This window comes from Procambarus clarkii, chromosome 38 (assembly GCF_040958095.1).
Source record: "Procambarus clarkii isolate CNS0578487 chromosome 38, FALCON_Pclarkii_2.0, whole genome shotgun sequence".
NCBI lineage: Eukaryota > Metazoa > Arthropoda > Malacostraca > Decapoda > Cambaridae > Procambarus > Procambarus clarkii.
Window position 1 is genome coordinate 22,280,167 of NC_091187.1, and position 16,777 is coordinate 22,296,943.

At 42.1% G+C, this 16,777-nt stretch overlaps 1 protein-coding gene across 1 annotated transcript in view; it reads left to right on the plus strand.

The window, feature by feature from the left end:
- Window positions 1-16,777, plus strand: part of LOC123772030 (NFX1-type zinc finger-containing protein 1) — a 225,040-nt gene that overhangs the window by 197,394 nt on the left and 10,869 nt on the right. Inside the window, exons 11-13 of the mRNA XM_069337878.1 lie at window positions 6,106-6,217; window positions 9,003-9,220; window positions 10,862-11,103. Of these exons, the coding sequence (XP_069193979.1) occupies window positions 6,106-6,217; window positions 9,003-9,220; window positions 10,862-11,103 (572 nt within the window). The remainder of the gene's footprint in view (window positions 1-6,105; window positions 6,218-9,002; window positions 9,221-10,861; window positions 11,104-16,777) is intronic.

A 16,777-nucleotide genomic window follows, 5' to 3' on the forward strand; every position in this document is an offset into this window, starting at 1 on the left:
GCTCCAGGGTCACCACACAGTGTTTACACTCCAGGGTCACCATACAGTGTTTTCACTCCAGGGTCACCATACAATGTTTACACTCGAGGGTCACCATACAGTGTTTACACTCCAGGGTCGCAATGTTTACACTCCATGGTCACCATACAGTGTTTACACTCCGGGGTCGCCATACAGTGTTTACACTCTAGGGTCATAATACAGTGCTTACACTCCAGGGTCACCATAGAGTGTTTACACTCCATGGTCACCATACAGTGTTTACACTCCAGGGTCACAATGTTTACACTCTATGGTCACCATACAGTGTTTACACTCCAGGGTCACCATACAGTGTTTACACTCCAGGGTCACCATACAGTGTTTACACTCCAGGGTCACAATGTTAACACTCAAGGGTCACCATACAGTGTTTACACTCCAGGGTCACAATGTTTACACTCCAGGGTCACCATACAATGTATACACTCCAGGGTCACCAGTGTTTACACTCCAGGGTCACCATACCGTGTTTACACTCCAGGATCACCATACAGTGTTTACGCTCCAAGGTCACCATACAGTGTTTACGCTCCAGGGTCACCAGTGTTTACTCTCCAGGGTCACAATACAGTGTTTACACTCCAGGGTCACCGTACAGTGTTTACACTCCAGGGTCACAATACAGTGTTTACACTCCTGGGTCACCATACAGTGTTTACACTCCGGGGTCACCATACAGTGTTTACACTCCAGGGTCACAATACAGTGTTTACACTCCAGGGTCACCATACAGTGTTTACGCTCCAGGGTCACAATACAGTGTTTACACTCCAGGGTCACCGTACAGTGTTTACACTCCAGGGTCGCCCTACAGTGTTTACACTCCAGGGTCACCAAATTTAATTTATGAAAATTTAATTTGTCAATGCAATCGGTAACATTGAAATCTAATCGTATTATATTTAGTAAAGTGTGAGTTGTTCTTACGTGTAACAGATGGCGCTGTTTCTTTAAAAAAGAAGAATGGTTTTAACGTTTACAAATGCGGCATCTATATCTATACCTACAAAATGAACGGTGTGTTTCAAATGAACAACACAGCTCAATTCCAACACAATGTCACACAAAATAATTAAATCAAAATTAAAATAAATCGAAATCTATGAAAATTCCATATATAAATGCAATCAGAAACAATGAAGTGGAAATCATAACATATTTAGTATAACGTGTGTGTCTTGCTATTACGTTCAACAGATTGCGTTGTTTTTTGTTTAAATTATGTTTTTACCTCTCAGAGGTGTAGCATCTATATAGTAGGCATATAAAAACACGCGCATATTCGAATGGAACGTTGTCAGATTTTCAAAGCCATCAGTGAAGAACTTTGGCAGATAACAGCGTGTGTTGCTGTTACATCCAACAGATGGCGCTGTTTATAAAAAAAGCATGTTTTTACCTGTCACAGGTAAGGCATATATACAGTAAGTATATAAAAACATATGCCTATTCAAATGCAACGTTGTGTCAAAATTTCAAAGCAATCGGTAAAGAGGTTTCGAAGATTTCTCTCATATGAAAAACACATGAAAAACACAATTTAATTTTTTTTTCCGTCACAGACGTGACATCGACATAATATGTATATAAAAACCCGCTCTGATGCGAATGGAATATTGTGTGAAAATTTCAAAGCAATCGGTGAAGAACTTTCGGAGATTAGCGATTTTAAACAAACGAATATTTACAGTTTTATTTATATAGACTAGTTGTACCCTGTCAAGCGTTGCTGTGGCTCAGCAACGCATGTGCGTTGCTGAGCGACCACAACCTTCCCCCGTCTCATAGTCCTCCCTACCATTCCCCCCCTCTCCCATCCCCTCGTTCTAACAACCATTCCTCACTCCCGGGTCCCCTTGTCCTCCCTAACCGTTCCTCACTCCCTCGTACCTTGTTCTTCCCCATCTTCCCCCACTCCATCATGGTCCCCCTAACCATTCCTCACTCCACCATCCCCTCATCCTCCCCACTATCTCCCACTCCCCCGTCCCCCTCGTCCTCAATACCATTCCCCCTCCCCCCCTTCCATATTCCCTCGTCCTCCCCACCATCCCCCACTCCCGTCCTCTCGTCCTTCCCACTATTCCACATTCCCTCGTCTGATGATCAAATGATCTGATGTTCTCATCAGAAAATTGGGAACATCAAATGATCTGGGGCTAGATTCACGAAGAAGTTATGCAAACACTTACGTACCTGTACATCTTTTCTCAATCTTTAGCGGCTTTGTTTACAATTATTAAACAGTTAATGAGCTCCGAAGCACCAGGAGGCTGTTTATAACAATAACAACAGTTGACTGGCAAGTTTTCATGCTTGTAAACTGTTTAGTAAATGTAACCAAAGCCATCAAAGATTGAGGAACGGTGTACACGTTCGTAAGTACTTGCATAACTGATTCATGAATCTGGCCCCACCTGTTCCTATCACTGAAGTATATGAAAAACAGTTCAAAAAACAAAATGAAAAATAATGAAAAAATACAAAAAATAAATTATACTCACGGAATTTACAGTATATAAACAAAACAGCTCAATTCCAACGCAATGTCACACAAAATAATTAAATCAAAATGAAAATAAATCGAAATTTATGAAAATTCAATTTATCAATGAAATTGGAAATATTGAAATGGAATCATAACATATTAGGTATAGCATGTGTTGGTCTTATGTGCAACAGGAGGCACTGTTTTTCAAAAACTCATGTTTTTACCTGACACAGGGGGTGGCATCTATATAGTAGGTATATAAAAACATGCTCGTATTCGAATGCCACCGTGTGTCAAAATTTTAAAGCAATCGGTAAAGAGGTTTCGAAGATTTCTCTCACATCAAAAACACAGTTTTAAAAAAGCATGCTTTTCTTCTTCTTCTTGAGAATAGGTGCAGTTTGCATGAAGGGGTAACCCTCCCGATGACTGCACCAGGACAGATGTAAGGAGACGCGTTGATGGTAAAGAGGAGAAGAAAGTCAAAAGCGGTAGACGTGATGGGCCGTAGAGAGAGGAGTGGCGACGAAAACAGAGGCGAACGTCAGAGGGAGACCCCCCGCACCGGAGGGCGGGGCGTCATGGTCACGGTGGCAGCTGATCCAGGCACGGCGTAGCGGTGTGCGCAAGACGGGAACTAATACTTCTCCGGAAACTTACGGTACGGAAAGCGCAAGCGGTACGCTTCCCAAACCACCCACAGGTCGGCGGGCAGCCGGCCAACAGGCTGTACCCTCGGCTGAGACATCCTATCCGGCACCCTATAAACAAACTCCTTCTTTGACGACACCCAGATGGTTGACGAGCACCACGGGATCGGAAGCACCCGGGCATCCCGATAAGGGCCCAACTCCGGACCCTCACAGGGCACGACCCCAGCAGACGGGACTAGGCAACCCCCAGACCGGGGCAAGGAAGGAGGGGGAACTGCAGGCGCGGCAGCGACCCCACCACAGGGCACAGGAGCCGAGGCTCCCTGGCGCACATCTTTCCGCAACTTCACGATGAGGTCCCGACCATCAGGGACAACCCCCCACTGCGGGGACCCAACAGCAGGAGACGCAGGAGGGGGGGCACAGGGAGCAACGTCGGAGCCCCTCACAGCACCATCATCCTCGGCGGGGGACGCCAGCTGAGCACCATACTCCCCCACCTCCTCCCAAGGCACACCACGAAGGGGGGAGACACTCCGAGGCCGCCGCGAACGCTTCGAGACAGGCCGCACCACACCACGCCCAGCAGGCCCCGCCGCAGGCACAGCCTCCACCGTCATATCCACACAGGCCACACCCGCACCGTCCGAAGAGTCCACAGAGGTCACATCACCCACACTGTCTACATCATCCACGGAAACAGCCTCAGAACACCGACGCGCACGCTTCTGTAAAGGAATGGGGAGAGCAGAACTACAGGAGGCAACACACTCAGGCACGGCAGGCACCTCACCACGCCGAAGCACCCCCTCCAAAACGGCAGAACCCGCGTCCCCGGGAGCCGGTAACACATCCACAGGCGGGGGCGGAACATGAACCTCCACCGGGACACCTTTCACCACACACAGCTCAGGCGACAGCCCGACACCCTCACACACCGGCTGAACAACCCCAGGGGCCACAGCTGTCACTAGACGTGTCGCACAGGCCGTAGAGCTCGCCGCAACAGGCGGAGCAGCAGACAGGCAGTCAGGCGCCTCAGGCACAGCACCCACACCGCCCGAACGCAACAGGGGCGGAAAATCCTCCGCACGAAGAACATGCACACGACCAGTTGCTCCCACGTCGCACGCAGCAGCCAGATGACCCTCGTGACCACACCGATAACAGGTGAGCGGTTGACCCCGGTACTGGCAGCGGAGCGTGTATCCCAACACGGACATCGACGACGGTACACTACCCTTCAGCGACATCGTCAGGGTGCGGGAGCCGTCAAGCATACCAACACAGTGCCCGGCAACGACCTTGTTCCAACGAACACTCAACACTGTCCCAAACCGTTCGAAACAAGAGGTTAAAAAGTCGTCCTGAAATTCGAAGGGGGCACCATGCACCGTCACAGACGTCAAGGTGACAATAAGATTCACTACCTTAACGGAGCCAGCAGCATCAGGGAGAGGGTAAACACGCCCCTCACACCGCTCGAGAAACGCCTGAAAGGCAGCCTGGAGGCGGAACTTGACCACAGCACGGTGGCCCTGAAGCAGCTGGATGCCCACCAGGTCAGACAGCTGTACATGCAGCACGTCCACTAGGGCGACACCAACCAATGGATGGTCCACCGGCACCGTAAACGCCAGACCAGCTGACAGCGTCCTCTGCAATGGAGGGCGAAACGTCCCCATGGCGAAGCAAACGTCACCCCGTCAGTGGCAAACCACCACCAGCAGGGCAAACAAGCGATCACCCAACGTAAACACTAGCCAGTGCGGAGAGACCGCAGGAACGTCCGACCCAGCCGGCGGTCACCACGCAACTCCAAGCATGCTTTTTACCGTCACAGACGTGACATCTATATTGTATGTACATAAAAACCTCCTCGGGTGTAAATGGAACGTTGTGTAAAAACTTCAAAGCACTCGGTGAAGAACTTTTAGAGATTAGCGATTATGAACAAAGGAACATTTCCATTTTTATTTATATAGATAGATAGCGTGAGTTGCTCTTACGTGCAACAGATGGGGCTGTTTCTTTAAAAAAAAATTGTTTTACCTGTCACAGGTGGCATCTATACTTATACATACGAAATGGTAAAAACACAGCTATATTCCAACGCAAAGTCACACAAAATAATTAAATCAAAATGAAAATAAATCGTAATCTATGAAAACTCAATTTATCAATGTAATCGGAAACTTTGAAATGGAATCGTAATATATTTAGTATAGTGTGTGTGTGTGTGTGATGCTATTATGTGCAACAGATGGCGCTGTTTTTTTTTTTAAAGCATGTTTCTACCTGTCACAGGTGTGGCATCTATGTAGTAAGTATATAAAAACATGCGCATATTCGAATAGAACGTAGTGTCAAAATTTCAAAGCAATTGGTGGAGAAATTTCGGAGATTAAAGCGTGTGTTGCTCTTACATTCAACAGATGGTGCTGTTTTTCAAAAAAGCATGTTTTTTTCCTGTCACAGGTGAGGCATGTATAAAGTAGGTATATAAAAATGTGCGCCTATACGAATGCAACGTTGTGTCAAAATTTCAAAGCAATCGGTAAAGAGGTTTGGAAGATTTCCCTCACAAGAAAAACACATGTAAAACATAGTTTTTCAAACAATCATGTTTTTTTCCCTTCACAGACATGACATCTATATAGTATGCATATAAAAACCCGCTCAGATGCGAATGGAACGATGTGTGAAAATTTCAAAGCAATCGGTTAAGAACTTTCGGAGATTAGCGATTTTGAACAAACGAACATTTCCATTTATATATATATATATATATATATATATATATATATATATATATATATATATATATATATATATATATATATATATATATATATATATATATATATATATGTCGTACCTAGTAACCAGATTTGTTTAATTACATTGACGTTTTGGCAGATGTAAGGAAGACTGCAGCCATGAGTGTCCGCCCTGCCAGGACCAGTGTCCGCTACGGTGTGTACACAGCAGGTGTAGCAGCAGGTGTGGTAAGCCGTGCAAGCCTTGCCAGGTGTGTAGCCACATGACAACATAATCACAAGATTACAAAAGGAGAGTTAATGAAATATTTCCATTAAATATATTGAATAGACCTTCATTCTTATATTTTATAAGCTGCGTGCATATAATGTCCTCCAAAAAACCATAGACCCTCAGCTCCAATGAGATAGCAGTACAGATAACTGGCTAATCACAGAGCAGTTCCCACACCATGCAGGGATGGTGGAAAGTTCTAGGGTTCGTCCACAAGTTAGGGAGCGTCGAATGGCCTGATGCTTGGTGGAGCTGACCTGGCCTGTACCTTCAGGCCGTCCCGTAAGGACTCAAGCGATGTAGCGCCTCTAGCTCTCCACCGTACAAAACTAACTCTCCTCACTCCTCTTACACAAGGGTCCCGGTAGTCAACCTGTCCTCGACTCAAGTCCATTACATCCAGCGGTCAACCCCACAGACGCATTCATAAATTTTAACATGCTGTTCATTCAAAACGGGAATTTTCTCAAGTATAAATTTATATTATAATATATTAACATATTGTGTATATATAGGCATAGGTTAGGTTAGGTTAGGTGTTTAGGTTCTGTTGGCGATTATTTGTATTTGTAGTACGTGGGTGAAGCATTTATAGCGTTGTGATTCGAACAAAATTCGTCAGTGAAGCACTTGTTCCGGATATGTTCGAACGTCAGCAGTTGTGAGTCGTGTGTAAACCGCTTTTCATTCATAAACAGGGGGTTTGGTGGGTGGATGGAATCACTATAGGATCTTTGTTTGGAGGACGGGCTGCGGTAGTCAACCCGTCCTCGACTCAAGTCCATTACATCCAGCGGTCAACCCCACAGACGCATTCATAAATTTTAACTTGCTGTTCATTCAAAACGGGAATTTTCTCAAGTATAAATTAATATTATAATATATTAGCATATTGTGCATATATAGGCATAGAATAGGTTAGGTTAGGTGTTTAGGTTCTGTTGGCGATTATTTGTATTTGTAGTACGTGGGTGAAGCATTTATAGCATTGTGATTCGAACAAAATTCGTCAGTGAAGCACTTGTTCCGGATATGTTCGAACGTCAGCAGTTGTGAGTCGTGTGTAAATCGCTTTTCATTCATAAACAGGGGGTTTGGCGGGTGCATGGAATCACTTTTGGATCTTTGTTTGGAAGACGGGCTGGACACAGGACTTTTGACTTTCGAACACTTGCGGAACAAGTGATTCACTGACGAATTTTGTTCGAACCACAACGCTGTAAATGTTTCACCCACGTACTACAAATACAAATAATCGCCACCAGAACCTAAACACCTAACCTAAGCTATGCCTATATATATACACAATATGCCAATATATTATAATATTAATTTATATTTGAGAAAATTCCCGTTTTGAATGAACAGCATGTAAACATTTATGAATATGTCTGTGGGGTTGACCGCTGGATGTAATGGACTTGAGTCGAGGACGGGTTGGGACAGAAATAGTTGACCGCACTTCCTATCACCTAATGCCTCTGTTCATCTGCCCGAAATGCTGTGTGTATTAGTGGCTCTAGGCATAGTATATATTAGCTCTATCTAGAAATCCAACATTCTGCTTGTAACTCATTTTGTATGTATGAACATTTACCTAAATAAAGAATTACTATTATTATAATTCTTTATTATTATTATAATTATTTAATTATTTATTATCGAAATTATTTTTTATTTTAATAATTATTTTTTATTATACTGATTTAATAGTATTATAATTATTTATTATTAATTATTATTATTATTATTATTATCAGGGAAAATCCTGTTGAAACATCTCTCCCCCCCACACATACACACCCTCCCCATCCCCCCCCACCCTACACACCCTCCCCATCCCCCCCACCCCACACACCCTCACGACACCGGAAGACAGAAAAGTTAGGGGGAGACATGATCACTTCTTAATAATAATAATAATAATAATAATAATAATAATAATAATATTTTATTTAGAAGTACATACATAGATGCAGAGTTACAAACATTCTGATTGATTTATAGATAGAGCTAGTACATACAGTACCTAAAGCCACTAGTATGCATAGCATTTCGGGCAAATTATTATAAAACTCCCAACTTAACTCTCAACAACAACTCTCAAACTCTAAAACTTATAAAACTCTCAAAGGTATTGAAAGAGTAGATAAAGATAAACTGTTTAACACTGGGGGTACGCGAACAAGGGGACACAGGTGGACACTGAGTACCCAAATGAGCCACAGAGACAATAGAAAATATAGTTAGAGTAGTTAACAAATGGAATGTACTATGCCGTGATGTGGTGGAGGCACTCTCTCTATACACAGTTACAATTGTAGATATGATCTACATATCCAATTGGCGTACTAACTGTACGCCAGTTAGTTGATTGACAGTTGAGAGGCGGAATCAAAGATTCAGAGCTCAACCCCAGCAAGCACAACTAGGTGAGTACACCCTCCCCACCTCCCCCCTCCCCCACACACACTCTCTCTCTCTCCTCACTTCTTCTCTCCCCCCACCCCCCCCACACACCTGCATAATGTTGTCCTTAATCATAATCTTCACTACTTCTCTACCAGTACCAGTTCACTGGCACTCTTACACAACCTCCTCCTAAATATTAATTTGATGTTTCAACTTGAGGAAATAGACTCGACTCTTTATTATTTCCCCACACACAGCACTAGCGTCCTCTAGTGGTGAAAATTGCAGAACAAAATTCCCCCAGCATGTTTTATGATAATTATTATATAGATGTATATTTCCGCGTTCAGGAGAGATGCCTAAGGAAGTGTGAACATCAGGAGTGCGGAAATCTTTGTGGGGAGAAGTGTTCAATTAGCCCATGCAAGGAAGCTTGTCCTAAGAGGCTGGAATGTGACCATCCTTGCGTTGGGTTCTGTGGCGAGCCTTGCCCACCTCTGTGTCGCACCTGCAACAATGAACAGCTTACTGAGATATTATTTGGCTTTGAAGACGAGGAAAATGCAAGGTAAGGGAGAAAATTATTTTATATTGACAACGTGAATTTTTTGCTTTGTAAAATTGGAAATTTTAATTTTATGATGAAAATCATATATTGGAAATTTTGAAGATGTGTATCTTAACACTTATTACAATTTTCATCATACTAGGTGGGATGACCGAGGGAGCCTGAGATAGCCTGGGCATTGTCTGCCTTCCTGTTTCCTTATGTTTTGTCTCTCTCTCTCTCTCTCTCTCTCTCTCTCTCTCTCTCTCTCTCTCTCTCTCTCTCTCTCTCTCTCTCTCTCTCTCTCCCTCTCTCTCTCTCTCTCTCTCTCTCTCTCTCTCTCTCTCTCTCTCTCTCTCTCTCTCTCTCTCTCTCTCTCTCTCTCTCTCTCGCTCTCTCTCTCTCTCTCTCTCTCTCTCTCTCTCTCTCTCTCTCTCTCTCTCTCTCGCTCTCTCTCTCTCTCTCTCTCTCTCTCTCTCTCTCTCTCTCTCTCTCTCTCTCTCTCTCTCTCTCTCTCTCTCTCTCTCTCTCTCTCTCTCTCTCTCTCTCTCTCTCTCTCTCTCTCTCTCTCTCTCTCTCTCTCTCTCTCTCTCTCTCTCTCTCTCTCTCTCTCTCTCTCTCTCTCTCTCTCTCTCTCTCTCTCTCTCTCTCTCTCTCTCTCTCTCTCTCTCTCTCTCTCTCTCTCTCTCTCTCTCTCTCTCTCTCTCTTTCTCTCTCTCTCACTCTAACTCTCACTCTCCCCTCCCTCTCTCCCCCTGTTGGTACAAGACGCCTGTCTACCCTTCACTCAGTTTTATGGCAGTTAAATAAACGTTTAATCGTTAAATCAACGTTATGTATGTTGGCTTAACGTTACGTCGTTGAATCAACATCAGCGATGATGAATCTCCATTAGCGATGATAAATCAACGTTATCGACGTTGAATCAGATTTATCGACGTTAATCAACGTTTTCGATTATTTTTTTCTGAAGAGAGGTATGAGGCTCAAATCCACAAGGGCCGTGATGAGGGTTCGAATCTACGTCTGGGATGATCTCACACGCCCCTTAGCCGACTGCGCCACGACATGGTTGAAGTATTGCAACCTTTAGTGCTACTGGGAGCCGGTCGGCCGAGCGGACAGCACGCTGGACTTGTGATCCTGGGTTCGATCCCAGGCGCCGGCGAGAAACATTGGGCAGAGTTTCTTTCACCCTATTCCCCTGTTACCTAGCAGTAAAATAGGTACCTGGGTGTTAGTCAGCTGTCACGGGCTGCTTCCTGGGGGTGGAGGTCTGGTCGAGGACCGGGCCGCGGGGACACTAAAAAGCCCCGAAATCATCTCAAGATAACTTCAAGATACTTAGTCACGCTGTCGACTAAGGTGCGTCTGGGACCATCCCGGACATAGGTTCGAATCCTCATCACGGCCCTTGTGGATTTGTTCATTTGATGCATCATGCTATTGCGATTTCTGTGTTCATGAGGTTCTACTCTAACTGCTCTCTGACACGGGACATACCATTACACATCATCCGGGAGAGTTTGGTGAAACTGGTCCCAAGCGTCTGGGCCTCAACCTCGAACTCTCGCACATATATTCTCTCCTAAAGATGTAGATGTAAAGATTTGTTCTCCTGTCTTAATCCAAGTCTAGGTATTGTGTATATTACTGGCACAGGTTCGTGTGGCTGGAGGACTGTGGGCACACCATAGAGGCTGAGGGCCTGGAGGCCTGGCTCTCTCAAGAAGGGGGAGAGGTGGGCATGAAGATGTGTCCTCGCTGCAAGAAACCCATATATAATAATCGTCGCTTCTATGAATACTTACTAAAGGCTTATGAAGATGTTGAAGCAGTCAAGCTCATGTACTTCAAGAAGAAGACGCACGTTAATAAGGAGGATATTCTGAGGCTGTTAGAAGGTAGATATTGCTTCTATATTTTGGTATGTTGGTATACTTTGCATGATGAGAGTGGAGCTGCGCACGGTGTCAACTAACACAGCAATAGTCTTTTGATCAGTCTGGTGTGTGAGGTGTGGCAATGTCCACATTACCAACAATTATGCTCAACTTAGAGAAGGAAGGAAGGATGAGACAAGACCTGAGACTGCTGGGATTGTGAGGAAAGCTGACAATAAAAGAAAGAGAAGGATATGTATCACTATACCAAGAGTTGGCATGAGGGCAAGGAAGAGGATGGTACATCCTTCCCAAATAGGGAATTGACAGGGTAACAGAATGATGATTTCCAGTCTCTGTTGCTGAACCTGTTTATAGAAGATTGTAGAACCCCGAAAGTTTTATATAATTAATTATTGGATTGCCGTTTAGGGCTCAGAAGGCGATAATTGTGAGACTCATTCATACTGTTGTCTTATTGTGACTGTTATTGTGATGGAAGAGAAAGACTTTTCTTGTCTTAAAGATATTAAATTTTCTCAACGGTAAACCTTATAAAGCATATGTATGCATTGCGACGTGTTGAAGGTAGCGCAGCAAATACTGCAGCTGTAGTTTGCCTTACGCACATTAAATAACAAAAAAAAAAGGAAATAAAACTGGTAAAGTCCTTTGCGGTGTGATAGTTGCATGAGTAAACAAACATAAATAATTAAATTCTTTACTTATAATAATAAACATAACAAAATAATAACTGCTGAAAATTTGGCTTACACAAAAAAATAAACAAACTTAATATGTTCCTTACTTTAGAAAAAACAACAAGGGTGACTATACACTATGTACAATAGGCTGCACATCCACCGTAACACGTCGTAGCAAGACCACATCGAGTGAAGGAGGAGACGTGTAGAACCCGAGAGAGCACCAAGGGTAATCTGCCTGCTGGGTGGTTGTTTGTTGTTGTTTTAGATTTAGCTACTGAGAATGAAAAGTTCATGTAGCACGGGCTATAGTGAGCCCGTAATTGAGTTTGGTTATTCGCGATAACGTTGTTTCTGTGATATTTGGGTCAAAGTTTTAAGTGGAGGTGGGCTTTCCTCCTCTTTCCCTGTTTCTTTTTCGCTTCTGTTTTAATGCACTGGTTTTAGTCTTGTTTTAATAACATTATCTTGGTGATGGATGTAGATGCAGAATGTTCACTAGTGAGTCCCATTCTTCAACTGCTTTTCTAATCATTGTAGTCACTGTGCAATTTGCATCTAATGCAGCTGCTGTCGTTGGATTAATGTTGAGTTTGATGCGCAGGGCTTCATTCGCTTCACATTGCAGTAAGTAATGCAATAGTGGCGCCTCTGCTTCTGTTCTACAGATATGACACTCTTTAACTATTGGGTTTATTACTCCCAGCAGCACTTGTGACCAACTCTGTGTCTGTCTACTGTAATGTCTCTGGATGTCCTTTTGCCAGGTTTGAAAGAGTAGTACCTAGTGGCTTGTTCGTACTCCATCGCAGTGGATCTTCCGTCCTCTACTTGCTCTGTGGCAACTTTTAATAGTTGGGAGTATTTTCTTCTTGATTTGTTCCTTAATCTGAGAAAAACTTGGAGGTATTTTAACCTTTACAATAGGTAGATCAGTGGCAGTTTTTGCTAGTGAGTTTGCCTTTTTATTACCATCTATACCAATGTGACCTGATGTCCAATTTAGGGTGATTGACAGCCCTAGATTGTGTGCTTCATTTCCTATAAGTAGGGTTTGTGATGAGTTGTATATTATCTCTGTGCTGGAATTGGCTGGTTGACTGGCGCCAGGTTAGGGTGTGTCTACATGCCCCGCTTCCAGTGTTGCCTTGGCTATCAGAGAGATCGTTCCGGAGGTGCGGCCCTCCGTTCGTTTGTTTGGCGGTATGGGGCAGCCTCTTTCCTCTTCGCCGTTAGGAAACGATTGGCTTGGAGTTCTCTGACAGGGCGTCATACCTAGCCATGGAAGTCGTTCTTTGGGATATGTTCCGCGTTCAGGTAGCTGATGTGTTTGGTGTACAACTCCTCACGAACCACCTGGCGCTCGTTAAGTTCCGTGCCCCGGCTGTTTATAAAGACTTTGTGGCTCGTTATGATAGGCGTTCGTTTACCCTCCCTGTTGACAGTGGTACCATCTCTGTCTCAGACTGCTGCTCCTCAATCACATATGTTGCACTGCATGGGGTCCCTTTTGAGTTCTCAGCAGATATTTTTCAGTTCAGCAATATTTTGGAAAATATGGGACCGTGGTGTCACTCCGGTTGAATTCCATGTCTTCCGGCAGGTGGAGGGGGGGAGGGGTTCTCGAGCGGTATCAGGATCCTCGCCCTGCGTCTTCAAGTTTCCTGTTCCATCACTGTCACGTTAATGGGCTACACCATGAGCGCCTTCTATGCGGGGCAGCCCAGGACATGTTTTTGGTGTGGACTTGAGGGGCACCAGGCGGCGGCCTGCACTGCTCTGGCGGGTGCGCCAGTGAATTTGTTTCGGGAAGAGGATTTTTTCCCCGTTGGTGGCTCCGGATCTGTCGCCTTGTGATGGTGTGGTGGGGGAGGCTTCCCTACCGTCTGCTGCCCCAGTGGTGTTACTGGGTTCCTCGGCTTGTGTGCCCCTGCATACGGTTGGTGGTGTGAGTGAAGGGGTGGTGGTGTGTGAGGACCCACTCCCGCAGTTGACTTCCTCACCTCCGCCGGCTCCTTCACCTCCGCAGGCTCCCTCACATCCGCCGGCTCCTTCTCCTCTGCTGGATCTTGAGGTTTTACGAAAGTTTTACGAAAGTTTTACGAAACGCGCTCGTGTCGCGTCAGACTAGAAATAAAAATGAATTTTGGAGAATTGATTTTTGAATTACCTCCAACAGTGAAAAGAAATGTACGAAAGATTGAGAAAATTCGTGTTAGAATTATTAATCTTACTTTTTCGGTCATATTTAATATATATATATATATATATATATATATATATATATATATATATATATATATATATATATATATATATATATATATATATATATATATATATTTATATATATATATATATATATATATATATATATATATATATATATATATATATATATATATATTTATATATATATATATTTATATATATATATATATATATATATATATACAGTATATATATATATATATATATATATATATATATATATATTTATATATATATATATTTGTGTGTGTGTGTGTGTGTGTGTGTGTGTGTGTGTGTGTGTGTGTGTGTGTGTGTGTGTGTGTGTGTGTGTGTGTGTGTGTGTGTGTGTGTGTATATCACGAAAATAAACACGTCATTAAAAATGTGACAATGTCAGACCACGGAGGAAAAATGAAACAGGAATTTCCTTAAGTACTTTCGTATATTAATACATCTTCAGAAGATGTATTAATATACGAAAATAAATATATCTTCAGACTCCTTCTGAAGATGTATTAATATACGAAAGTACTTAAGGAAATTCCTGTTTCATTTTTCCTCCGTGGTCTGACATTGTCATATATATATATATATATATATATATATATATATATATATATATATATATATATATATATATATATATATATATATATATATATGTATATATATATATATATATATATATATATATATATATATATATATATATATATATATGCGGAAAATCCACAGAGAAATATGAAATGAGGTGAACGTTTCGGCTTTGTTAAAGCCTTTGTCAACACCAGACTGACTAAGGAGAAGGGAGAAGGGGGGAAGATATATAGGCCGACACCTGACCACCCCATCCCAAGGGTTGGTCAGGTGTAATTAACCAAAAACAGGTATAGCTTAGCTTAGAATGGTCAAAGAGGATTAAGCGGTCAGAGAATAAGGATGAAAGATTAAAGAAAAGCCTCATGAACACACAATATATGAATATACAATTATAATGAGGTGTATTTACTCCAAAAATTTGTCTCAGAAGGCGAGGGTTACTTCGGGAGGCGAGTTTGGACTCATTATAATTGTATATTCATATATTGTGTGTTCATGAGGCTTTTCTTTAATCTTTCATCCTTATTCTCTGACCGCTTAATCCTCTTTGACCATTCTAAGCTAAGCTATACCTGTTTTTGGTTAATTACACCTGACCAACCCTTGGGATGGGGTGGTCAGGTGTCGGCCTATATATCTTCCCCCCTTCTCCCTTCTCCTTAGTCAGTCTGGTGTTGACAAAGGCTTTAACAAAGCCGAAACGTTCACCTCATTTCATATTTCTCTGTGGATTTTCCGCATAAAATGATCAGTGTTTTGTGATCGTCAATTGCATATATATATATATATATATTTATATATATATATATATATATATATATATATATATATATATATATATATATATATATATATATATGTCGTACCTAGTAGCCAGAACGCACTTCTCAGCCTACTATGCAAGGCCCAATGTGCCTAATAAACCAAGTTTTCATGAAATAATGTTTTTTCGACGACCTAACCTACCTAACCTAACCTAACCTACCTTTTTCGGTTACCTAACCCAACCTAACCTATAAAGATAGGTTAGGTTAGGTTAGGTAGGGTTGGTTAGGTTCGGTCATATATCTACGTTAATTTTAACTCCAATAAAAAAAAATTGACCTCATACATAATGAAATGGGTAGCTTTATCATTTCATAAGAAAAAAATTAGAAAAAATATATTAATTCAGGAAAACTTGGCTTATTAGGCAAATCGGGCCTTGAATAGTAGGCCAAAAAGTGAGTTCTGGCTACTAGGTACGACATATATATATATATATATATATATATATATATATATATATATATATATATATATATATATATATATAATAGGGGTACCACCACTGGTTTAATTAAAGGAACCCACATCCTTGAAGAAGAAAATAAATAGTGTTCAGAGAAGACCTTGTGGATTCTCACTGAATACTTTAATCTTTTCCTCTCCTACCACCCCTATTATTTTTTTTTATTATATATATATATATATATATATATATATATATATATATATATATATATATATATATATATATATATATTTATATATATAATAAAAAAAATAATATACTAAATAATATACTAAATAATATATATATATATATATATATATATATATATATATATATATATATATATATATTGTCGGGGTTTACTCGGGTGAGCAACAGTATACTCAAGGTCACTCACTGTAGCCCTGCGGGTCTTCACTCTATCCTCGCGGCGCCACTGTACACCAGGAGTGTATCCCAGTCAATCCCAACCGGCCTCTGATCGAGAAGGAGTGGGAACACAACTTGTTCACTTAACTGTTGTATGCCCGCCCCGTCATAGGGCACTACTACTATCCACAAGGTCGCCAACTGGTGTTTTCGGTGTCCAGTAACACGTCAGTGGTTTTGTTGAATTGTGGTAACAGTGGCAAGAACACACTCAATAGATCTGATATCAGGCAGGTATTTACTTCTATCACTCTCTGCTTTCAGGTATTACATAGCCACAAGAAATATGGAGGGGATGATGGAAACACCGATGTACTTTGTATTTTACTTAAAACTCATTCAAAGAAATCACAAGATTATATCAATAAGCAAACAGCTGTTTCAGGCGGGAGTCGCTTGTTCCCACATATAATATGAACTCACTAAGCTGGCA